General features: G+C 38.8%; 1 protein-coding gene across 1 annotated transcript; it reads left to right on the forward strand.

Annotated features, from left to right (window-relative positions):
* The first annotated feature begins 921 nt into the window (after positions 1–921).
* kank3 (KN motif and ankyrin repeat domains 3) lies at positions 922–19486 on the forward strand. Its single transcript, XM_078790370.1, has 10 exons — positions 922–1047; positions 2168–3868; positions 5253–5355; positions 7370–7591; positions 7663–7753; positions 9918–10137; positions 11778–11920; positions 14210–14410; positions 16192–16293; positions 17824–19486. The coding sequence occupies exons 1-10, from the start codon at positions 1011–1013 to the stop codon at positions 17881–17883; spliced, it is 2880 nt and encodes a 959-aa protein (XP_078646496.1). The 5' UTR covers positions 922–1010; the 3' UTR covers positions 17884–19486.

Here is a 19486-nt window from a genome sequence, read left to right on the forward strand (position 1 = left end):
TCTTACGAGAAAAAAATAATGACTTAATAAGAAATAAACAAGAAAAATAAGTTATTTTAAGAGAATGAAATGGAAATATAGTCATAATTTTATAATTGTAGTCATAATTTTAAATTTTTGTTTTAGCTCTGAATGAATGAATTCATTTTTTTATCTCAGAGTCTGATTCTATTGCATTCAGTCACAGGAGAAACCTTAGAAAAGCGTTAGGTTGGTTCCGGTTTTCACGTATTACCAAGCTAATAAATAAAAATACATTGGGAACACAGTTGGACTCACATGGTGTATCTCTAACCAGAGAATGTGAGCAAACCAAGGCAAAATTTGGGTGGGAATGATCAACGTTAACTGAAAAACATGCTAACCGGGGCGTACGCAAACCAAGGTTCCATTGTATGTGCCTTGTGCCTCAATAAATGTTGGGAAATATTGGTCCAACTCAAACTGAAACAAACGCTAACCGAATAAATTGTTGTTAATTTTTGAATACATTTTTGATAATAAATAAAAACATGCTAACCGGGGCGTATGCAAACCAAGGTTCCGTTGTATGTGCCTTGTGCCTCAATAAATGTTGAGAAATATTGGTCCAACTCAAACTGAAACAAACGCTAACCGAATAAATTGTTGTTAATTTTTGAATAAATTTTTGATAATAAATAAAAACATGCTAACCGGGGCGTACGCAAACCAAGGTTCCATTGTATGTGCCTTGTGCCTCAATAAATGTTGGGAAATCTTGGTCCGACTCAAACTGAAAGAAATGCTAACCAAGAGGGAACAATTCTACAGCGATGTTTGTCTTTAGGCATATACTGTACATTATGTGTATATATATATATATATATATATATATATATATATATATGCACCAAACTGAAGGGAAATGCTTCGCTGATGACATCACTTTTCTGTCTTTGTCATGGATGACAAACGCAATCACGTCGCTGTGTTTTCTTCGCCAGGTGTTGTTTGAGGCTCTATGTGCTGAAAGGTCCCCCACCTGAAAGATGACTCAGTCCGTGCAAGTTAACACTAAGTTGCCTGGTAAGTACGTGGTCATGTCTCTGCTTTGTTTTACAGTACAATCATGGCCGTCATGGTCTATTATGGACTATGGTCTATTATTAGTCACAACATACTGAAATATGTGGTATTCTGGTCACTAGGTGGCAGTAATGGGACATTTTGTCTTGCATTTGAAAGGGAAAAAAAGTTCACCTCCCGTTCCATGTGGAAGTGGTAGATTTTGGCTTTTTATTTTCTTCCCCACTCAGTTTGAAACGCGAACTGATTAGATTTTGGGCTGCACAGCGGTCGAGCGGAGGTGCTAGGAAACCAGGGTTCAATTCCACCCTAGCCACATTGGTACTCCGGTTTCCTCCCACATTCCAAAAACATGCTAGGTTAATTAGTCCATAGGTATGAATGTGAGTGTGAATGGTTGTTTGTCTATATGTGCCCTGTGATTGGCTGGCCACCAGTCTAGGGTGTACCCCGCCTCTCTAGCCCGAAGACAGCTGGGATAGGCTCCAGCACCCCCACAACAGTATCACTTGGATACTGTGAACATCCGGCAGCAACACAACATTTTGGCATGACTACTATTTTGATGGAAAATATACTGAACCAGGGCTGCACAGCGGCCGGGTGGTTAGCACACAGGCTTCACAGCTAGGAGACCCTAGTTCAATTCCATCTTCGGCCAACTCAAAAACATGCTAGGTTAATTAGCGACTCCAAATTGTCCATAGGTATGAATGTGAGTGTGAATGGTTGTTTGTCTATATGTGCCCTGTGATTGGCTTGCCACCAGTCCAGGGTGTAGCGAAGACAGCTGGGATAGGCTCCAGCATCCATGCGACCTCATGAGGATAAGCGGCAGAAAATGAATAAATTATTAGCTTTTTAGCTCACTAGCGTCTCAAGTCTCTGCAGCATCAGAGTTGCACTGCGATGTAAACAATGAAGAATAGGACTATAGGGGTGTTATTTCATGTATACATGTCTCTAATAATGTTAAAAACCTCATTGGGAAAGTCATAAACAGGTTTTTTATGCTCTAACTATGAAAATATTCCATTTATTGACATTGAATCCTTTATGGTGGAAATTAATTTGTTAAGGTATGCTGCATTGTTCAGTCACATGTCTGTTCTTCCTGCAGATTTGGGCTCTTCATTCCTCTACTCCACTCAAGAGGAAGCTGACCAGCCGGCATCGTACTCCGTCCAAACACCATATGGTTTCCAGCTTGATCTGGACTTCCTGAAATATGTGGAAGAGATCGAAAGCGGGCATAACATTCGCAGAGCAGCTGTCACATCTCGTCGCGCCGGACGGGGGCTCAAGACCTCTCAAAGATGTCCGAGTGCGGGCGGGCGCACCAGTGGTTGGACATCCACGGAGTCTCTCTCTTCCCCCGCTAGCGAGGATGGCAGAGCCCCTCCTCTGCCGCCGCCACGAAATCGCCTCGGTTCGGCGCCTTGTGAAGGGCTCTCTGTGACGCTCCTTGGTGCCCCCCCGCTGTCTGCCGGCGCCAGAATCCCACCTCCGCCGCCGCAACGCAACCCCAGAGTCGAGCGGACTCTTTTGGAAACCAGTCGGCGATTACAGCAGGAACAGAGCCACCATCACCAGAATGGCGGCCGGTTCCAGTTTGCGGATCCCCCCAAGCTGCTGCCCCCCCAAGCTCAACCTCTGCAAAGTATCTGGACTAAACCCAGTCCTCAAACCTCCGGACGCACCACTCCGGCAGCGACTCCGGTGCCGCCCAGCCAGCTGCAGACAGTCAGAGAGCAGATGGCGACGGCCTTGAAGCAACTGAAGGAGATGGAGGAACGAGTGAAAGGAGTTCCGGCGCTGGAAAAAGAGGTGGCTGAACTTCGTGCCGAGAAAGACGTGCTCTTGATAGCACTTCAGGAGACCAAAGCAGCCAAGACCGTGTCTACCCAGACCGTAGAAAGTATCCAAAATCGATTAAGCTCCTCAACTTCACCTTCTCACAAAAACCATGGAAAATCCGCAGAACTGAAGAAGCTGGCTGAGAAATTTGAAGGAAAGGAAGAACCTTCATCCAAAGCCGCATTGAAGGTTCCAGTGAAGGTGTCAGTGGAGAAGAAATCCATAGCTGTTGGACATGATCAACCAATGGACTCAGTGGTTTTCTATTTCAACCACAATCTGAGAGATGCCTCTGAAGGAACCGAGATCCACGTTTGCGAGAAGAGCACCGGGACTGAAAGCCCTGCAGTTTGCGATGAAGCAACACAATTCAGATCCGAGACAGTGGATGCCGGGGTTTGGGTAACGGAGTCATTACTCGGCTTGACGTCTGAGACGCAACGCGAGATGGACACCTTACAGGACACCATTAAATTCCAGCAGGAGTCTATTACTGATCTGGAGAACCAACTCAGCGTCACCGGCAATGACTTGGGAACTCTCAGAGCCCAGATTGATCACATGACATCCAAAGTCACCTCCGAGAAGGAAGTTCTCGCAAAACCCGTTTTAAAGGACGCCCAGATTGAAACCATATCCTTTACCTTAAAGGATTCCGCGGTTTTCTGCTGTCCGGAAACGACGGACGCAAGTACAGGCGATAGCTTACAACCGCACACGACCGAGCAAGGCGCCCAAACTGATCCTATAATCAAACCAGAAGAACCAGTTCCAAGTGTCATGGTCAGCACTGGTTCCCAGTATGAAAATATGTTTGATGAAAACATAGAAGAACATAAAGTGCTAAAGAAGAGACAGATGACCATGACTGATTATAAAGTCTTACCGGAGGAGGAGGTCAGTATAGCTGAGGAGAAAGGAGGACACCAGGAGGACGGAACGATGCCCTGCAACATCAAAACAGGTATCTTGATGTTTACATCGATGTTTACATAACTGATGTTCTTGATGACATCAGGAACCTTTGACCAGTAAATTGTTCTCTACATGATCCAAATTGTTCTTTCCACGATCTGAATTGTTCTTTCCACGATCCAAATTTTTCTTTACACCATCTGAATTGTTCTTTCCACGATCTGAATTGTTCTTTCCATGATCCAAATTTTTCTTTCCACCATCTGAATTGTTCTTTCCACGATCTGAATTGTTCTTTACATGTCCAAATTGTTCTTTCCGTGATCCAAATTGTTCTTTTCATGATTCAAATTGTTCTTTCCATGATCCAAATTGTTCTTTACAAGATCCAAATTGTTCTTTCCGTGATCCAAATTGTTCTTTCCGTGATCCAAATTGTTCTTTCCGTGATCCAAATTGTTCTTTCCGTGATCCAAATTGTTCTTTCCATGATCCAGATTTTTCTTTCCATGATCCAAATTGTTCTTTACACGATCCAAATTGTTCTTTACACGATCCAAATTGTTCTTTACACGATCCAAATTGTTCTTTACATGATCCAAATTGTTCTTTACATGATCCAAATTGTTCTTTCCACGATCCAAATGGTTCTTTCCACGATCCAAATTGTTCTTTCCACGATCCAAATTGTTCTTTCCACGATCCAAATTGTTCTTTACATGATCCAAATTGTTCTTTCCGTGGTCCAAATTGTTCTTTACGTGGTCCAAATTGTTCTTTACGTGGTCCAAATTGTTCTTTACATGATCCAAATGGTTCTTTCCACGATCCAAATTGTTCTTTCTGTGATCCAAATGGTTCTTTGCATGATCCAAATTGTTCCTTGCATGATCCAAATTGTTCTTTCCACGATCCAAATTGTTCTTTCCGTGATTCAAATTGTTCTTTACATGATCCAAATTGTTCTTTCCGTGATCCAAATTGTTCTTTCCATGATCCACATTCTTCTTTCCATAATCCAAATTGTTCCTTCCGTGATCCAAATTGTTCTTTCCATGATCCAAATTGTTCTTTCCATGATCCAAATTGTTCTTTCCATGATCCAAATTGTTCTTTCCATGATCCAAATAGTAAATGTGAAATCATCCATCAGTCAAATGAGTGAATTCCCCTCCCATGTCTGGACCTTGTTTTTCTGCTGGTACATTGCAGTGCAATCCATTCGTATTTGTCCTCCAATGAAATGCTTTACTCAGTTGCAATGATGTCAGTGTTTTGCCGTGACCTAAAAATGATCAATACTTGAGACCTTGTAGAAGCATGTTTACTCCAAGAGAGACCAGGATATCTCGCTATCTTCATGAATAGGGAATCCGGGAATCATGTCAATGTTGTGCCATGTTAATGATGAGTTTCATCCCGAATGCAAACAGGGATGCTGAAGTCCATCATGAAGAGGAAGGATGGTAACGGCTCGGGTGAGAATCGCACAGCAGGCAAGAAGAGCTTACAGTTTGTTGGTATCCTAAATGGAGGGTAGGTGTTCCTCTTGTATGTCGGAATGGATAAACATGATAAACATGTACTATTTCATATACTTTCATCCAGTTCATACTAGTTCATACTAGTTCATACTAGTTCATACCTCATACTCATACACACTGTTAATTATTTGGTGGCCAGCCAATCACAGGGCACATATAGACAAACAACCATTCACACTCACATTCATACCTATGGACAATTTGGAGTCGCTAATTAACCAGGGTGGAATTGAACTCGGGTCTCCTAGCTGTGAGACCTGTGTGCTAACCACTTGTCCACCGTGCAAAAATTAAGACTCATGCTCATGTGTGTTACTATCAAATTGGAAGCTCCACACAGAGATGGCCGAGGGTGGAATTGAACTCAGGTCTCCTAGCTGTGAGACCTTTGTGCTAACCACTTGCCCACCGTGCAAAAATTCAGACTCATGCTCATGTGTGTTACTATCAAATTGGAAGCTCCACACAGAGATGGCCGAGGGTGGAATTGAACTCGGGTCTCCTAGCTGTGAGACCTTTGTGCTAACAACTTGACCACCGTGCAAAAATGAAGACTCATGCTCATGTGTGTTACTATCAAAGTGGAAGCTCCACACAGAGATGGCCGAGGGTGGAATTGAACTCGGGTCTCCTAGCTGTGAGGCCTGTGTGCTAACCACTGAGATGGTCGAGGGTGCAATTGAACTCGGGTCTCCTTGCTATGAGACCTTTGTGCTAACCACTTGACCACCGTGCAAAATTAAGACTCGTACTCGTGTGTTACTATCAATGTGGAAGCTCCACACAGAGATGGTCGAGGGTGGAATTGAACTCGGGTCTCCTAGCTGTGAGACTTTTGTGCTAACCACTTGACTACCGTGCAAAAATTAAGACTCATGCTCATGTGTGTTACTATCAATGTGGAAGCTCCACACAGAGATGGTCGAGGGTGGAATTGAACTCGGGTCTCCTAGCTGTGAGACCTATGTGCTAACCACTTGACCACCGTGCAAAATTAAGACTCATACTCGTGTGTTACTATCAATGTGGAAGCTCCAAACAGAGATGGCCGAGGGTGGAATTGAACTCGGGTCGCCTAGCTGTGAGACCTGTGTGCTAACCACTTATCCACTGTGCAAAATTAAGACTCGTACTCGTGTGTTACTATCAATGTGGAAGCTCCACACAGAGATGGTCGAGGGTGGAATTGAACTCGGGTCTCCTAGCTGTGAGACCTGTGTGCTAACCACTTGCCCACTGTGCAAAATTAAGACTCGTACTCGTGTGTTACTATCAATGTGGAAGCTCCACACAGAGATGGTCGAGGGTGGAATTGAACTCGGGTCTCCTAGCTGTGAGACCTTTGTGCTTACCACTTGACCACCGTGCAAAAATTAAGACTCATGCTCATGTGTGTTACTATCAATGTGGAAGCTCCACACAGAGATGGTCGAGGGTGGAATTGAACTCGGGTCTCCTAGCTGTGAGACCTATGTGCTAACCACTTGACCACCGTGCAAAATTAAGACTCATACTCGTGTGTTACTATCAATGTGGAAGCTCCAAACAGAGATGGCCGAGGGTGGAATTGAACTCGGGTCGCCTAGCTGTGAGACCTGTGTGCTAACCACTTGTCCACTGTGCAAAATGAAGACTCGTACTCGTGTGTTACTATCAATGTGGAAGCTCCACACAGAGATGGTCGAGGGTGGAATTGAACTCGGGTCTCCTAGCTGTGAGACCTGTGTGCTAACCACTTGTCCACTGTGCAAAATTAAGACTCGTACTCGTGTGTTACTATCAATGTGGAAGCTCCACACAGAGATGGTCGAGGGTGGAATTGAACTCGGGTGTCCTAGCTGTGAGGCCTGCGTGCTACCCACTTATCCACCGTGCAGCCAGAATACTAATTATTCTAACAATAACAACACAGGATACTGTTGCAGCCACTATATTAACCTTATAAACTTAATGATAAGTGAGGATTAATTCCACTTAATTGCAGCATTAAAAATTCTCATCAGCAGATATGAATCCACGTCTAGTGAAGAGGAAGACGAGGAGGAGGAAGCGGGAAGCACCTCTGAAGAAAGCGGAGACGGGGACTGCCTAGATAGCACGGAGGAGGATGAGGTGGATGTGGAGGAAGAAACATCAGAGGAGGAAAGAAACGTCAACTTGGATGAGAGCGACACGGACGAAGAAACCCTCAGAGCATCCGATTTCTCATCTGATGGCGTAAAAGAAAAGTAGGAACTCACGCTGCTAATACGTCCGGATTTAACTCTTATTAAGTCGAATATTTGTTTTTACTGAACAGGTTTGAGCTGAGCTCCAAAATGCGTGAAGCTTGTCTCATTCTGAAGAATCACCTCAATGACGACGTCCAATCACTGAAGAGTAAGGAAGTGGTGCGTCCATGCATGTTTCTTTTAAACTATTCTATCTTCATTCTATTCTCTAATTACTGAAGCCTGGTTCAAGCAATCGTTTATCGGCGATGACCTTGATGGAACCTTGATTAGTGTCTTTAATTCGTTACAGAAGGTCCGATTTCAACCGATCAGAAAATTAACGTAAATCCAGAAAGCCAACACAAAACGCGTTTTTATAGTTTTACAATTACAGTGTCGGAAAACAATTCCAAAAGTTGTATTTTACCTTCAGTGAAGATGTGATTCTTTATGTGACTCTTCCCAAAGACACAAAGTGGCAGTGAGAGCAACACCTTCCTGTTTTGCCATGAGTTATTTAATATTCCATTATTCATCCCAATAACCAAAATGCAACCAAAGAAAGTTGCAAGCATTTTGATATTAAATTCAAGAAATAACAAACCTAAAAAGAGACAAAATTCATTCATTCATTCATTTTTTACCGCTTTAACTCACGAGGGTCATTGAGGGGTGCTGGAGCCTATCCCAGCTGTCTTCAGGCGAGAGGCGGGGTACACCAATCAATCACAGGGCACATGCACAACTGTGTATGACTTTCCCAATAAGGTTTTTAACATTATTAGAGACATGTATACATGAAATAACACCCCTATAGTCCCCATTACTCTCCTGTTATTCATTGTTTGTACATCGCAGTGCAACTCTGATGCTGCAGAGACTTGAGACGCCCACTAGCTAATAAGCTAGTGAGCTAAAAAGCTAATCATTCATTCATTCATTTGCTACCGCTTATTCTCATGAGGTCGCGTGGGTGCTGGGGCCTATCCCACACAGAGATGGCCGAGGATGGAATTGAACTTGGGTCTCCGAGCTGTGAAGCCTGTGTGCTAACCACTCAGTTCAGTATATTTTTCATAAAAATAGTAGTCATGCCAAAATGTTGTGTTGCTGCTGGATGTTCACAGTATCCGAGTGATACTGTTGTGGGGGTGCTGGAGCCTATCCCAGCTGTCTTCGGACGAGAAAGGCGGGGTACACCCTGGACTGGTGGCCAGCCAATCACAGGGCACATATAGACAAACAACCATTCACACTCACATTCATACCTATGGACAATTTGGAGTCGCTAATTAACCTAGCATGTTTTTTTTGGAATGTGGGAGGAAATCGGAGTACCCGGAGAAAACCCACGCATGCACGGGGAGAACATGCAATTGGTGGAATTGAACTCGGGTGTCCTAGCTGCGAGGCCTGTGTGCTAACCACTCAACCACCGTGCAGCCTCATATTAATATTATTCATTCATTCATTCATTTGCTACCGCTTATCTTCACAAGGGTGGCGGGGGTGCTGGAGCCTATCCCAGCTGTCTTCGGGCGAGATACACCCTGGACTGGTGGCCAGCCAATCACAGGGCACATATAGACAAACAACCATTCACACTCACATTCATACCTATGGACAATTTGGAGTCGCTAATTAACCTAGCATGTTTTTTTTGGAATGTGGGAGGAAATACCCGGAGAAAACCCACGCATGCACGGGGAGAACATGCAATTGGTGGAATTGAACTCGGGTGTCCTAGCTGCGAGGCCTGCGTGCTAACCACTCATCCACCGTGCAGCCTCATATTAATATTATTCATTCATTCATTTGCTGCACATTCATACCTATGGACAATTTGCAGTCGCCAATTAACCAGGGTGGAATTGAACTCGGGTCTCCTAGCCGTGAGGTCTGCGCGCTAACCACTTTTCCGCCGTGCAGCCCGGAAGTAGGACTCCTTAATTATGAATGAAATATTTAGTTAGAGCATCGGAATCCCATTTACCAACTCCCAAATATGGTTTTAACACGATTAGAGCCATCTAAACGTGATATAACATCCCTATAGTCAACTTTACATTCATATACCCAATATAATAATAAGAGAAAATATGCAATTGCAGACAAAAATTAAGACTCATGCTCATGTGTGTTACTATCAATGTGGAAGCTCCACACAGAGATGGCCGAGGGTGCAATTGAACTTGGGTCTCCTAGCTGTGAGACCTGTGTGCTAACCACTTGTGCACAGTGCAAAAATTATTCTAAATTCTAAAATATAAATGTAATAAAATATGTGGAAAACCTGGAGTACATACGTATGTAAATGTGATTTAATGAAACGTACCTGCAGCTCGCCAGCACCCACACCGTCCAGCTGGAGTGGTTCCGCATCTCCAGCGCCAAGATGGCTCAGCCCTCGCGGGTCTCCGACTACCTGATGGCGTTCTTGGAGGTGTCTTCACTGCTGTTGGAGCACGTGGTCAACATGACCGACGGCAACGGCAACACCGCTCTGCACTACAGCGTCTCGCACTCCAACTTTGGTGTGGTGGACCTGCTGCTGGACACGGGTCAGTGGTGGTAGACCTCCTTGGTATCTCTTAGACCAGGGACGGCCAAAGTGGTTTTTTATTGGTCCGTCCTAAAAATAGAATTCATCCAAAAAGAGCAGCAGCACACGAGAAAGAAAGCAGTCATTTTTCAAGAATGAAGACAAAATATTAGCAGAATAAAATCATAATAGCAAGAGAAGTTGAAATATTAAAGACTTTTGGGTAAAAGTTATACTTTCTAATACTATGATAAAGTCAAAATATAGTGAAAATAAAGATAATATTATTATTATTATTAAGAAGAAAAAAATGTATGAGAAGAAAATTGAAAAAAAAATACAAAAAACAAAAAAAACTGCAGATTTTTTTTTACCTTAGATATAAAGAAATATATTTATAATATATATATAATAAAAAAATATAAAAAATAAAGAAATAATAATATAAAGACAGCTAGAAGAAAATTGAAAAAAATACAAAAACAAAACAGATTTTTTTTAACCTTAGATATAAAGAAATATATATAATGTATATATATATATTTATATGATATTATATTTATATATATATATATTAAAATATATATATATAATAATAAAAATATGTGTATAAAAATATAAAGAAATAATAATATAAAGAAACATTAAGCTAGAAGACAATTGAAAAAAATACAAAAAACAAAAAAACAGCAGATTTTTTTTTACCTTAGATATAAAGAAATATATTTATATTATATTATTATATATAATAATATATTAATATATATATATATATATAATATAAAGAAATAATAAAGAAAATTGAAAAAAATACAAAAAACAAAAAACTTTTTTTTACCTTATACTTTATTTACTTATACTATATTTTATCGTATACCTTATTTTTTTTACCTTAGATATAAAGAAATATATATATTATATTTTATATATATATATATTATATCATAATATAATTTAAAAAATATATAAAAAATATAAAGAAATAATAATATAAAGAAACATTAAGCTCGAAGAAAATTGAAAAAAAAAACAGCAGATTTTTTTACCTTATTTTACCTTATACTTTATTTACTTATACTATATTTTACCGTATACCTTATTTTTTTTTACCTTAGATATAAAGAAATATATATATATTATATTTTATATATATTATAAATATATATATATTATATCATAATATAATTTAAAAAATGTATAAAAAATATAAAGAAATAATAATATAAAGAAACATTAAGCTCGAAGAAAATTGAAAAAAAAAACAAGCAGATTTTTTTCACCTTAGACATAAAGAAATATATATAATATATATAATAAGATATATATATATATATATAAAATATATAAAGAAATAATAATATGAAGAAACATTAAGCTAGAAGATACTGTTCCAGTCCAGTTCTGCTCCGGTCCTGTACAACACAATGTTATCACACACACACAAGCTTTGTTCGCCACAGCGCCATCTGGTGGCTGCAGTGGCTCCCTGCAACATGGGGCCCCTATGCAAGACAAAACCTACTTCTGTTTGGCATTATTTTTGAAAAATAAGAAACATATTGTTAAACTATCTTTTGTATAGGTGCGTTTCTTCATGCAGGTGTTACTATTCATATTATATTTCTATTTATATATTTCTATTTATATATTTATCTCCAGACATGTGCTGCGTGGATAAGCAGAACAAGGCGGGCTACACGGCCATCATGCTGGCTGCTCTGTCGACCGTGAAGGAGGACGACGACATGTCCGTGGTCAAGAAGCTCTTCAGTAAAGGCAACGTCAACGCCAAGGCCAGCCAGGTATGTTACCGTCTTTCTTATCGGGGTATCGCAACAGAGGAGCCCAGAGGGAGGCTGATATCAATGCAGCGCCCCGGCAGGCACAGATGAAATCTTTGCTCAGACGCATATGCATTATGGGTAAACTTTAAAGTTTTTTTTTTCCATTTTAAACTGGTACAAGTCTGTATATTTTTTTAGATCTGAGTGTCCAGTTGCTGTATGATGAGTTTAGCCGTCTTTGTGATTCAGACTGCTATATTGAGTAATGGCCTCCTGCGATACAAGATTAGAACTATAGAAGACATAAATTAGCCTTGCCCCACAACCCTCCTCTTGTGTTAGGGTCGGCATTGACCCGTTTTACATTTTAATGCATAAGAAGAATCACATAACATTTGTTTATTGCATCAAGGCTTTTTGACTTTGTCAGGAAACTCCATTTCAACTAAATAAAACCAAAAAAAAATTTTTAAATTACATTTTGAAATGGTCTGGTTGAAATTATGACCACTGTATTGTTAGGGTCGGTTTGGACCCGGTTATAATAATAATAATAATATGACTATAAAGCAATATTTGGAGCCCCAAGTGAAATCATAAGTGTACAATTAGCCAACACAATGACAACCAGCTCCTCTTCTCATCATGGAAGCTTCAGGGGATTCTCATTTTGACCGCTTTTCCAGTATACCAGCAGAAAAACAAGGTCCAGACATGGGAGGGGAATTCACTCATTTGACTGATGGATGATTTCACATTTACTATTTGGATCATGGAAAGAACCATTTGGATCATGGAAAGAACAATTTGGATCATGGAAAGAACAATTTGGATCATGGAAAGAACAATTTGGATCATGGAAAGAACTATTTGGATCATGGAAAGAACTATTTGGATCATGGAAAGAACCATTTGGATCATGGAAAGAACCATTTGGATCATGGAAAGAACCATTTGGATCATGGAAAGAACCATTTGGATCACGGAAAGAACAATTTGGATCACGGAAAGAACAATTTGGATCACGGAAAGAACAATTTGGATCACGTAGAGAACAATTTGGATCACGTAGAGAACAATTTGGATCACGGAAAGAACAATTTGGATCACGGAAAGAACAATTTGGATCATGGAAAGAACAATTTGGATCATGGAAAGAACAATTTGGATCATGGAAAGAACAATTTGGATCACGGAAAGACCAATTTGGATCATAAAAAGAACACTTTTGATCATGGAAAAATATTTTGGTCATGGAAAAATATTTTGGTCATGTAAAGAACAATTTTGATCATTAAAGAACAATTTGGATCACATAAAGAACAATTTGGATCACATAAATAACAATTTGGATCACGTAGAGAACGATTTGGATCACGTAAAGAACGATTTGGATCAGGTAAAGAACAATTTGGATCACGGAAAGAACAATTTGGATCAGGTAAAGAACAATTTGGATCAGGTAAAGAACAATTTGGATCAGGTAAAGAACAATTTGGATCAGGTAAAGAACAATTTGGATCACGTAAAGAACAATTTGGATCATGTAAAGAACAATTTAAATCACGTAAAGAACAATTTGGATCAAGTAAAGCACAATTTAAATCACGTAAAGAACAATTTGGATCACGTAAAGAACAATTTGGATCACGTAAAGAACAATTTGGATCACGTAAAGAACAATTTGGATCATGTAAAGAACAATTTAAATCACGTAAAGAACAATTTGGATCAAGTAAAGCACAATTTAAATCACGTAAAGAACAATTTGGATCACGTAAAGAACAATTTGGATCACGTAAAGAACAATTTGGATCACGTAAAGAACAATTTGGATCACGTAAAAAACAATTTGGATCACGTAAAAAACAATTTGGATCACGTAAAGAACAATTTGGATCATGGAAAGAATTCACGGGAAATTAATTGTAATTCCGATTCAAACGAGACGATTGTATAATAATCCTGTCCTCTACAGGCTGAACGCGATAAAGCAAATATGTTCATTTGGATAATCTTTTTGACTTTATCAGTTCTGATGATTTAATCAGGTTCTCGACTGCGTACGAAAGTCATAAGACCGTCTGGCGTCACTGTTTTAAATCCAATTACCTTTGCTTGTAGTTGTTGTTGCTGCGAGGACCTCGAAACAAAGCATGCAACAGGAACTTAGAGAGAACCTTTTGGACTCTGCCTGGCTATTTATGATCTAAATTTGAGTGCTGACGTATTTAAGCCGTGAATCAGCCAGGCTTTCTAGAACAACGCATGGAGACAGCCTAATATTCCAATTTGTTACCGTTGCAGGCAGGCCAGACGGCGCTGATGCTCGCCGTGAGTCACGGACGTCAGGAGATGGTGGAGGCGCTTCTGGAGTGCGGCGCCGACGTCAACGTGCAGGATGACGAAGGCTCCACGGCGTTGATGTGCGCCAGCGAGCACGGCCGCGCCGAGATTGTCAAACTCCTCCTGGAACAGCCCGGTTGTAACATCGCCATTGTCGACAATGTAAGAAATGCAGCAGATGTTCGAGTACTTCACACGCACGAGCATTGTTTTGTCATGTTAGCTGTGTTACTATTTTATGTTAATTTAGCCCTTAAAATCGACGAGTTTTAGTTTCCTTGCTTCATCGCAAAATAAACTTCCCACCTCAAACATATCCATCCGACAGTTTTCCCATCTGGGAAAAAACTAAACACGGAGACGCGTGCGTAGTTTTTTCGTCCTGACGGTCAACACTCATGGAGACGTTTAGTTGATGAAGTAAACACAAACGGAATAGCGCAAAATGTTATATCATTTATCACAGTAAGTCACCGCAGATGGAAAAGCTGCTCTTTAACAGTTGAAAAGGCAGCATTTCAAGAAATGCTGCAAATGTTTGACAAGACAGTACGGATTGCCTGTGAGAGAAAATATATGTCACAAACACCAACTACCAAAGAAAATATTGCTATATTATAACAATGAAAACGTTATTATAAAAAGTAATATATGTTTAAAATATTTTTTTTCTTAAAAAAGAATTACTTAATAGTCTAAAAAAAGAAAACTTAAATATGAGTCTAAAAAATAATAAAAATACTGAAAAATTAAAATGACAAAAGTCTAAAAAAAGATACAAACAATTCCCCAAAAATTTAAAATTTTGAAATAATTCAAAAATTAACATGACTTAAGTCTTATAAATCATAAAAAAATTTCCAAAATAAAAATGAATGAAATAAAAGTCGACAACAATTATATAAATAATTCAAAAAATAATTCAAAACCAAAAATCACTTCAATAAATGTCAAAAAAATACAAATAATTCAAAAGCAAAAATGACTTAAATAAAAGTCGTGAATAAAATAATACAAATAATTGTAAAATAAAATTCTAAAAAAAAACCCAAAAAAACTAGGATGACTTAAATAAAAATAATAACTATTGGAATATTTCTATCCTATACTTTGAGACCATTTGTCAATTTGGTTTGGCTTCAATAAAAACAGAAAAAATAAAAATGAAACTAGTAAATACATACATAGAAAAAATATTACTTAAAAAAAGCAGTTGATGTTTGCTAAATACAAGGATGAAGAGTCTTGAACCAGTCATGATGTGCTATATATATCACTATATTGACACTTACTATGGTACCCATTATGGCATTGGATGCTCATATCACCGAGTACTTCGGTATGTGACATAAAAATTAATTAAAAAAATAAATAAATAAAAAAAATTTGTTTGTTTTTTAAATTTAATTTAATTAAAAATAAATAATTCATTTTTAAAAAATATTTAAAAAAAATTTAAAATGAACAATATATATATTAGAAAGACAGGAAGTGAACAAATGTAACAGTTACTGATTGTAAAAATACCAGATGGAGGGGTAGGATTTAATAAGCTTTGCTTCTTCCTACTCCCTTTGGACATGTGGAACTGTGAACTGATTATGTGATGCATTCAATTGTAATCTGATGCATGTTCAAATGAAATTAAACCATTACCATAATCAGCTGACTTGTATAACCTATTGAGATTTATTATTAGTCTGCATGGGAAAAGAAACACCCAGACAGACAGTGAGCCACAATGAGTCCGATGCTGCCGGACTGTGTTTCATTACAGCACTGCTGGACTCTCAGTGGTGGGGAAAGTCCAACCCCGCTTACACAACTCCACGCTCACAAGATGAAAAAAACAAAACAAAACAGGACTATTAATTATCTACGCCATCGTCAGTACACAGTATTAGCATCTCAAATTCATTTGTTTTTGATTCTTTGGACTGCAGGATGGCAGCAATGCTTTGTCCATCGCACTGGAGGCGTCTCACAATGACACGGCTGTGCTGCTCTACGCCCATATGAACTATGCCAAATCCCAGGATGCTGCGGTGAGTCATTTGTGTTGTTCACGTACACACAACAATGTCCGATATTATTATATTGAATACTTGAGAAATAATCATCAAATGTGTTATTTTTTTCAGATTAAAATGAACAAAGCATTATTAGAGCCCTGTAGACATGACAAAACACGACTATAGTCACATTTATACTCTTTTTATTTACAACATATTGCGCAACTGCAGGGTCTTGAGACACATGCTAACTCGCAAACTAGAGAGCTAGCGACCTCAACGGTAGCCTTCAAGTTATTTCCTTTCAACTTAAATAGCCAAAAACTTACCACTTCCACACGGATAGGGAGGAATACTATTAAGTTATTTAACCTTTAACATGAACATTAATCAAAGGTAATAATTTTTTCTGGGTACATGATACCATACAGCATCTATATCAAACTTGCGCGGGGCCGCACTAACATTAAACTTTCATATCAAGGCGGGGGCCTCAAACTAGTGTCCTGCGGGCCACATTTGGCCCGCGGGCCGCATGTTTGAGACCCCTGATTTATACATATTTTGCTAAGTATTTTCTGAGAGATAATTCTTTATCTTTTTTTTATAGACATGACAAAACACGACTATAGTCACATTTATACTTTTTTTTATTCACAACATATTGCGCAACTGCAGGGTCTTGAGACACATGCTAACTCGCAAACTAGAGAGCTAGCGACCTCAACGGTAGCCTTCAAGTTATTTCCTTTCAACTTAAATAGCCAAAAACTTACCACTTCCACACAGATAGGGAGGATAACTATTAACAGTTATTTAACCTTTAACATGAACATGAATCAAACGTAATAATTTTTTCTGGGTACATGATACCATACAGCATCCATATCAAACTTGCGCGGGCCACACTAACATTAAACTTTCATATCAAGGCGGGGGCCTCAAACTAGTGTCCTGCGGGCCACATTTGGCCCGGGGGCCGCATGTTTGAGACCCCTGATTTATACATATTTTGCTAAGTATTTTCTGAGAGATAATTCTTTATCTTTTTTTATAGACATGACAAAACACGACTATAGTCACATTTATACTTTTTTTTATTTACAACATATTGCGCAACTGCAGGGTCTTGAGACACATGCTAACTCGCAAACTAGAGAGCTAGCGACCTAAACGGTAGCCTTCAAGTTATTTCCTTTAATCTTAAAAAAGCCAAAAACTTACCACTTCCACACGGATAGGGAGGATAACTATTAACAGTTATTTAACCTTTAACATGAACATGAATCAAACGTAATAATTTTTTCTGGGTACATGATACCATGCGTGTTTGAGACCCCTGCTGTAAAGGTACAATTGAAGGAGTCAAACAGGAGAGCAATGCTGCCCTCTGCTGGTATAATCACGCAACTGCATTTGTTTCAGTGTAGAAAAACAAAATAGGATTTTATCATTTATCGAAATGTATCAGTACCGTATTCCACACAAAAAAAAACTACTAACCTGCTAGCTTTGCAGCTTTACAGTGAATCTTTTGTACTTTTATCACATGATGTGTTCCAGGGTAGTCCCAAGGCTCAGAGGAGCCCGACCAGCACCCACAAGTCCTGGCCTGCAGAGTGACCCCCCATGACCTCCATGACGTCACCCTTAATAGAAAAGCAGAAACAATCAAAACTGGATACTGGATCTGGGCCGTGAAACGCTCCACTGGATTTTTTTCCCTGAATATAAAATATATTTATATATTTTAATATGCCCTGCATTTAAAGTATTGTTAATATGAGAATATTATTTTTCCCTATAGATTATTATTATACATGTTGTACTATCTCCTTTGACATATGAACTGCTTTGCTTATGTGTATTATTTGCACTCGGCTAACACAAAATATCACGTTTCCTGTTCAGTACATCCATTCAACACATTTGGACCGCCACATATAAAAACACATTATAACGGGACTAGCTGAAGGAGCTTGGTGCTACGACTCCATACAGTCTACACATATGGAACCTTATCTACTGCCACCACACGGATGTTAAAATAAACAGCAAAAATGGCACCCCGACGACACGACCGCAAGGTATGCTGGGTAACCCGCCGTGCTTTGTTTTTTTTTCTGGAGAGCTAGCTACACTAAGCGGGTAATCGCCTCTCTAAAAACTCAAGAGACTGCTGTTGTTGTTTGCGACATTCAAAAAAGAAAAATACTAAAAGAAATTACTCATTTGAATTTCTAACCATTTTTTTTTGCTTTATATGATATTTTATGCGGAATTGTGTCCTGTCGAAATTGAACATGTGTCATTTCTAATGTGATTTCCAAAGTGCACTACATTTGCTGAAGTCATTCTAAAATGTCGTAATGTCTAATACTTCTGAGCTATTATTATTATTATTATTATTATTATTTGCATAATAGCTCAGAAGTATGCTTCCATGAGCTACCACTCTTAAGGATTACTTAATTAACCCTTAGATGCACGAGTGACTGGACCCGACACTCTTCCATAAGTGGGTCAAAAATCACCCATACTAGAATCAATGCCTTTTTAATGACAATTTTGCCAACAATCTGGAATATGAAATGATGAAAAATTTTCATTATGAAGATATTTCAAGAAAACAACCTGACCGGGTCATTTTTGACCCACTTATGGAAGGTTGGGGTAGTAACACAAAAACTAAAATTTCTTAAAATGTATAAAAGGTAAGTTAAAAATGTGAATGGCATGATATCAAAAATATGTTTTTTGAAGAATACCTGGAATATGAAATGATAACAATTTTTCATTACAAAGATATTTCAAGAAAACAACCTGACCGGGTCATTTTTGACCCACTTATGGAAGGTTGGGGTAGTAACACAAAACTAAAATTTCTTAAAATGTATAAAAGGTAAGTTAAAAATGTGAACGGTATAATAGCAAAAACATGTTTTTTTAGGAATACCTGGAATAAGAAATGATAAAAAAAAAATTAATTACGAAAATATTTCAAGAAAACAACCTGACCGGGTCATTTTTGACCCACTTATGCATCTAAGGGTTAAGGGAGTCAAATGTCTCCAGTGTTTGTCCTGCCTTCACCTTTACTAACTGTCTATGAACATACCATGCCAGGATATCGTATGTAAACAATCATATACAGTATATCCCTGAAAATAAAGTATTTACTGTATATACTGAATAAAAAGAAATATCTTTCATCATACTTTCATAT

This window comes from Doryrhamphus excisus, linkage group LG4, assembly GCF_037039965.1.
Source record: "Doryrhamphus excisus strain RoL-2023G ecotype Guam linkage group LG4, RoL_Dexc_Guam_v1.1, whole genome shotgun sequence".
NCBI lineage: Eukaryota > Metazoa > Chordata > Actinopteri > Syngnathiformes > Syngnathidae > Doryrhamphus > Doryrhamphus excisus.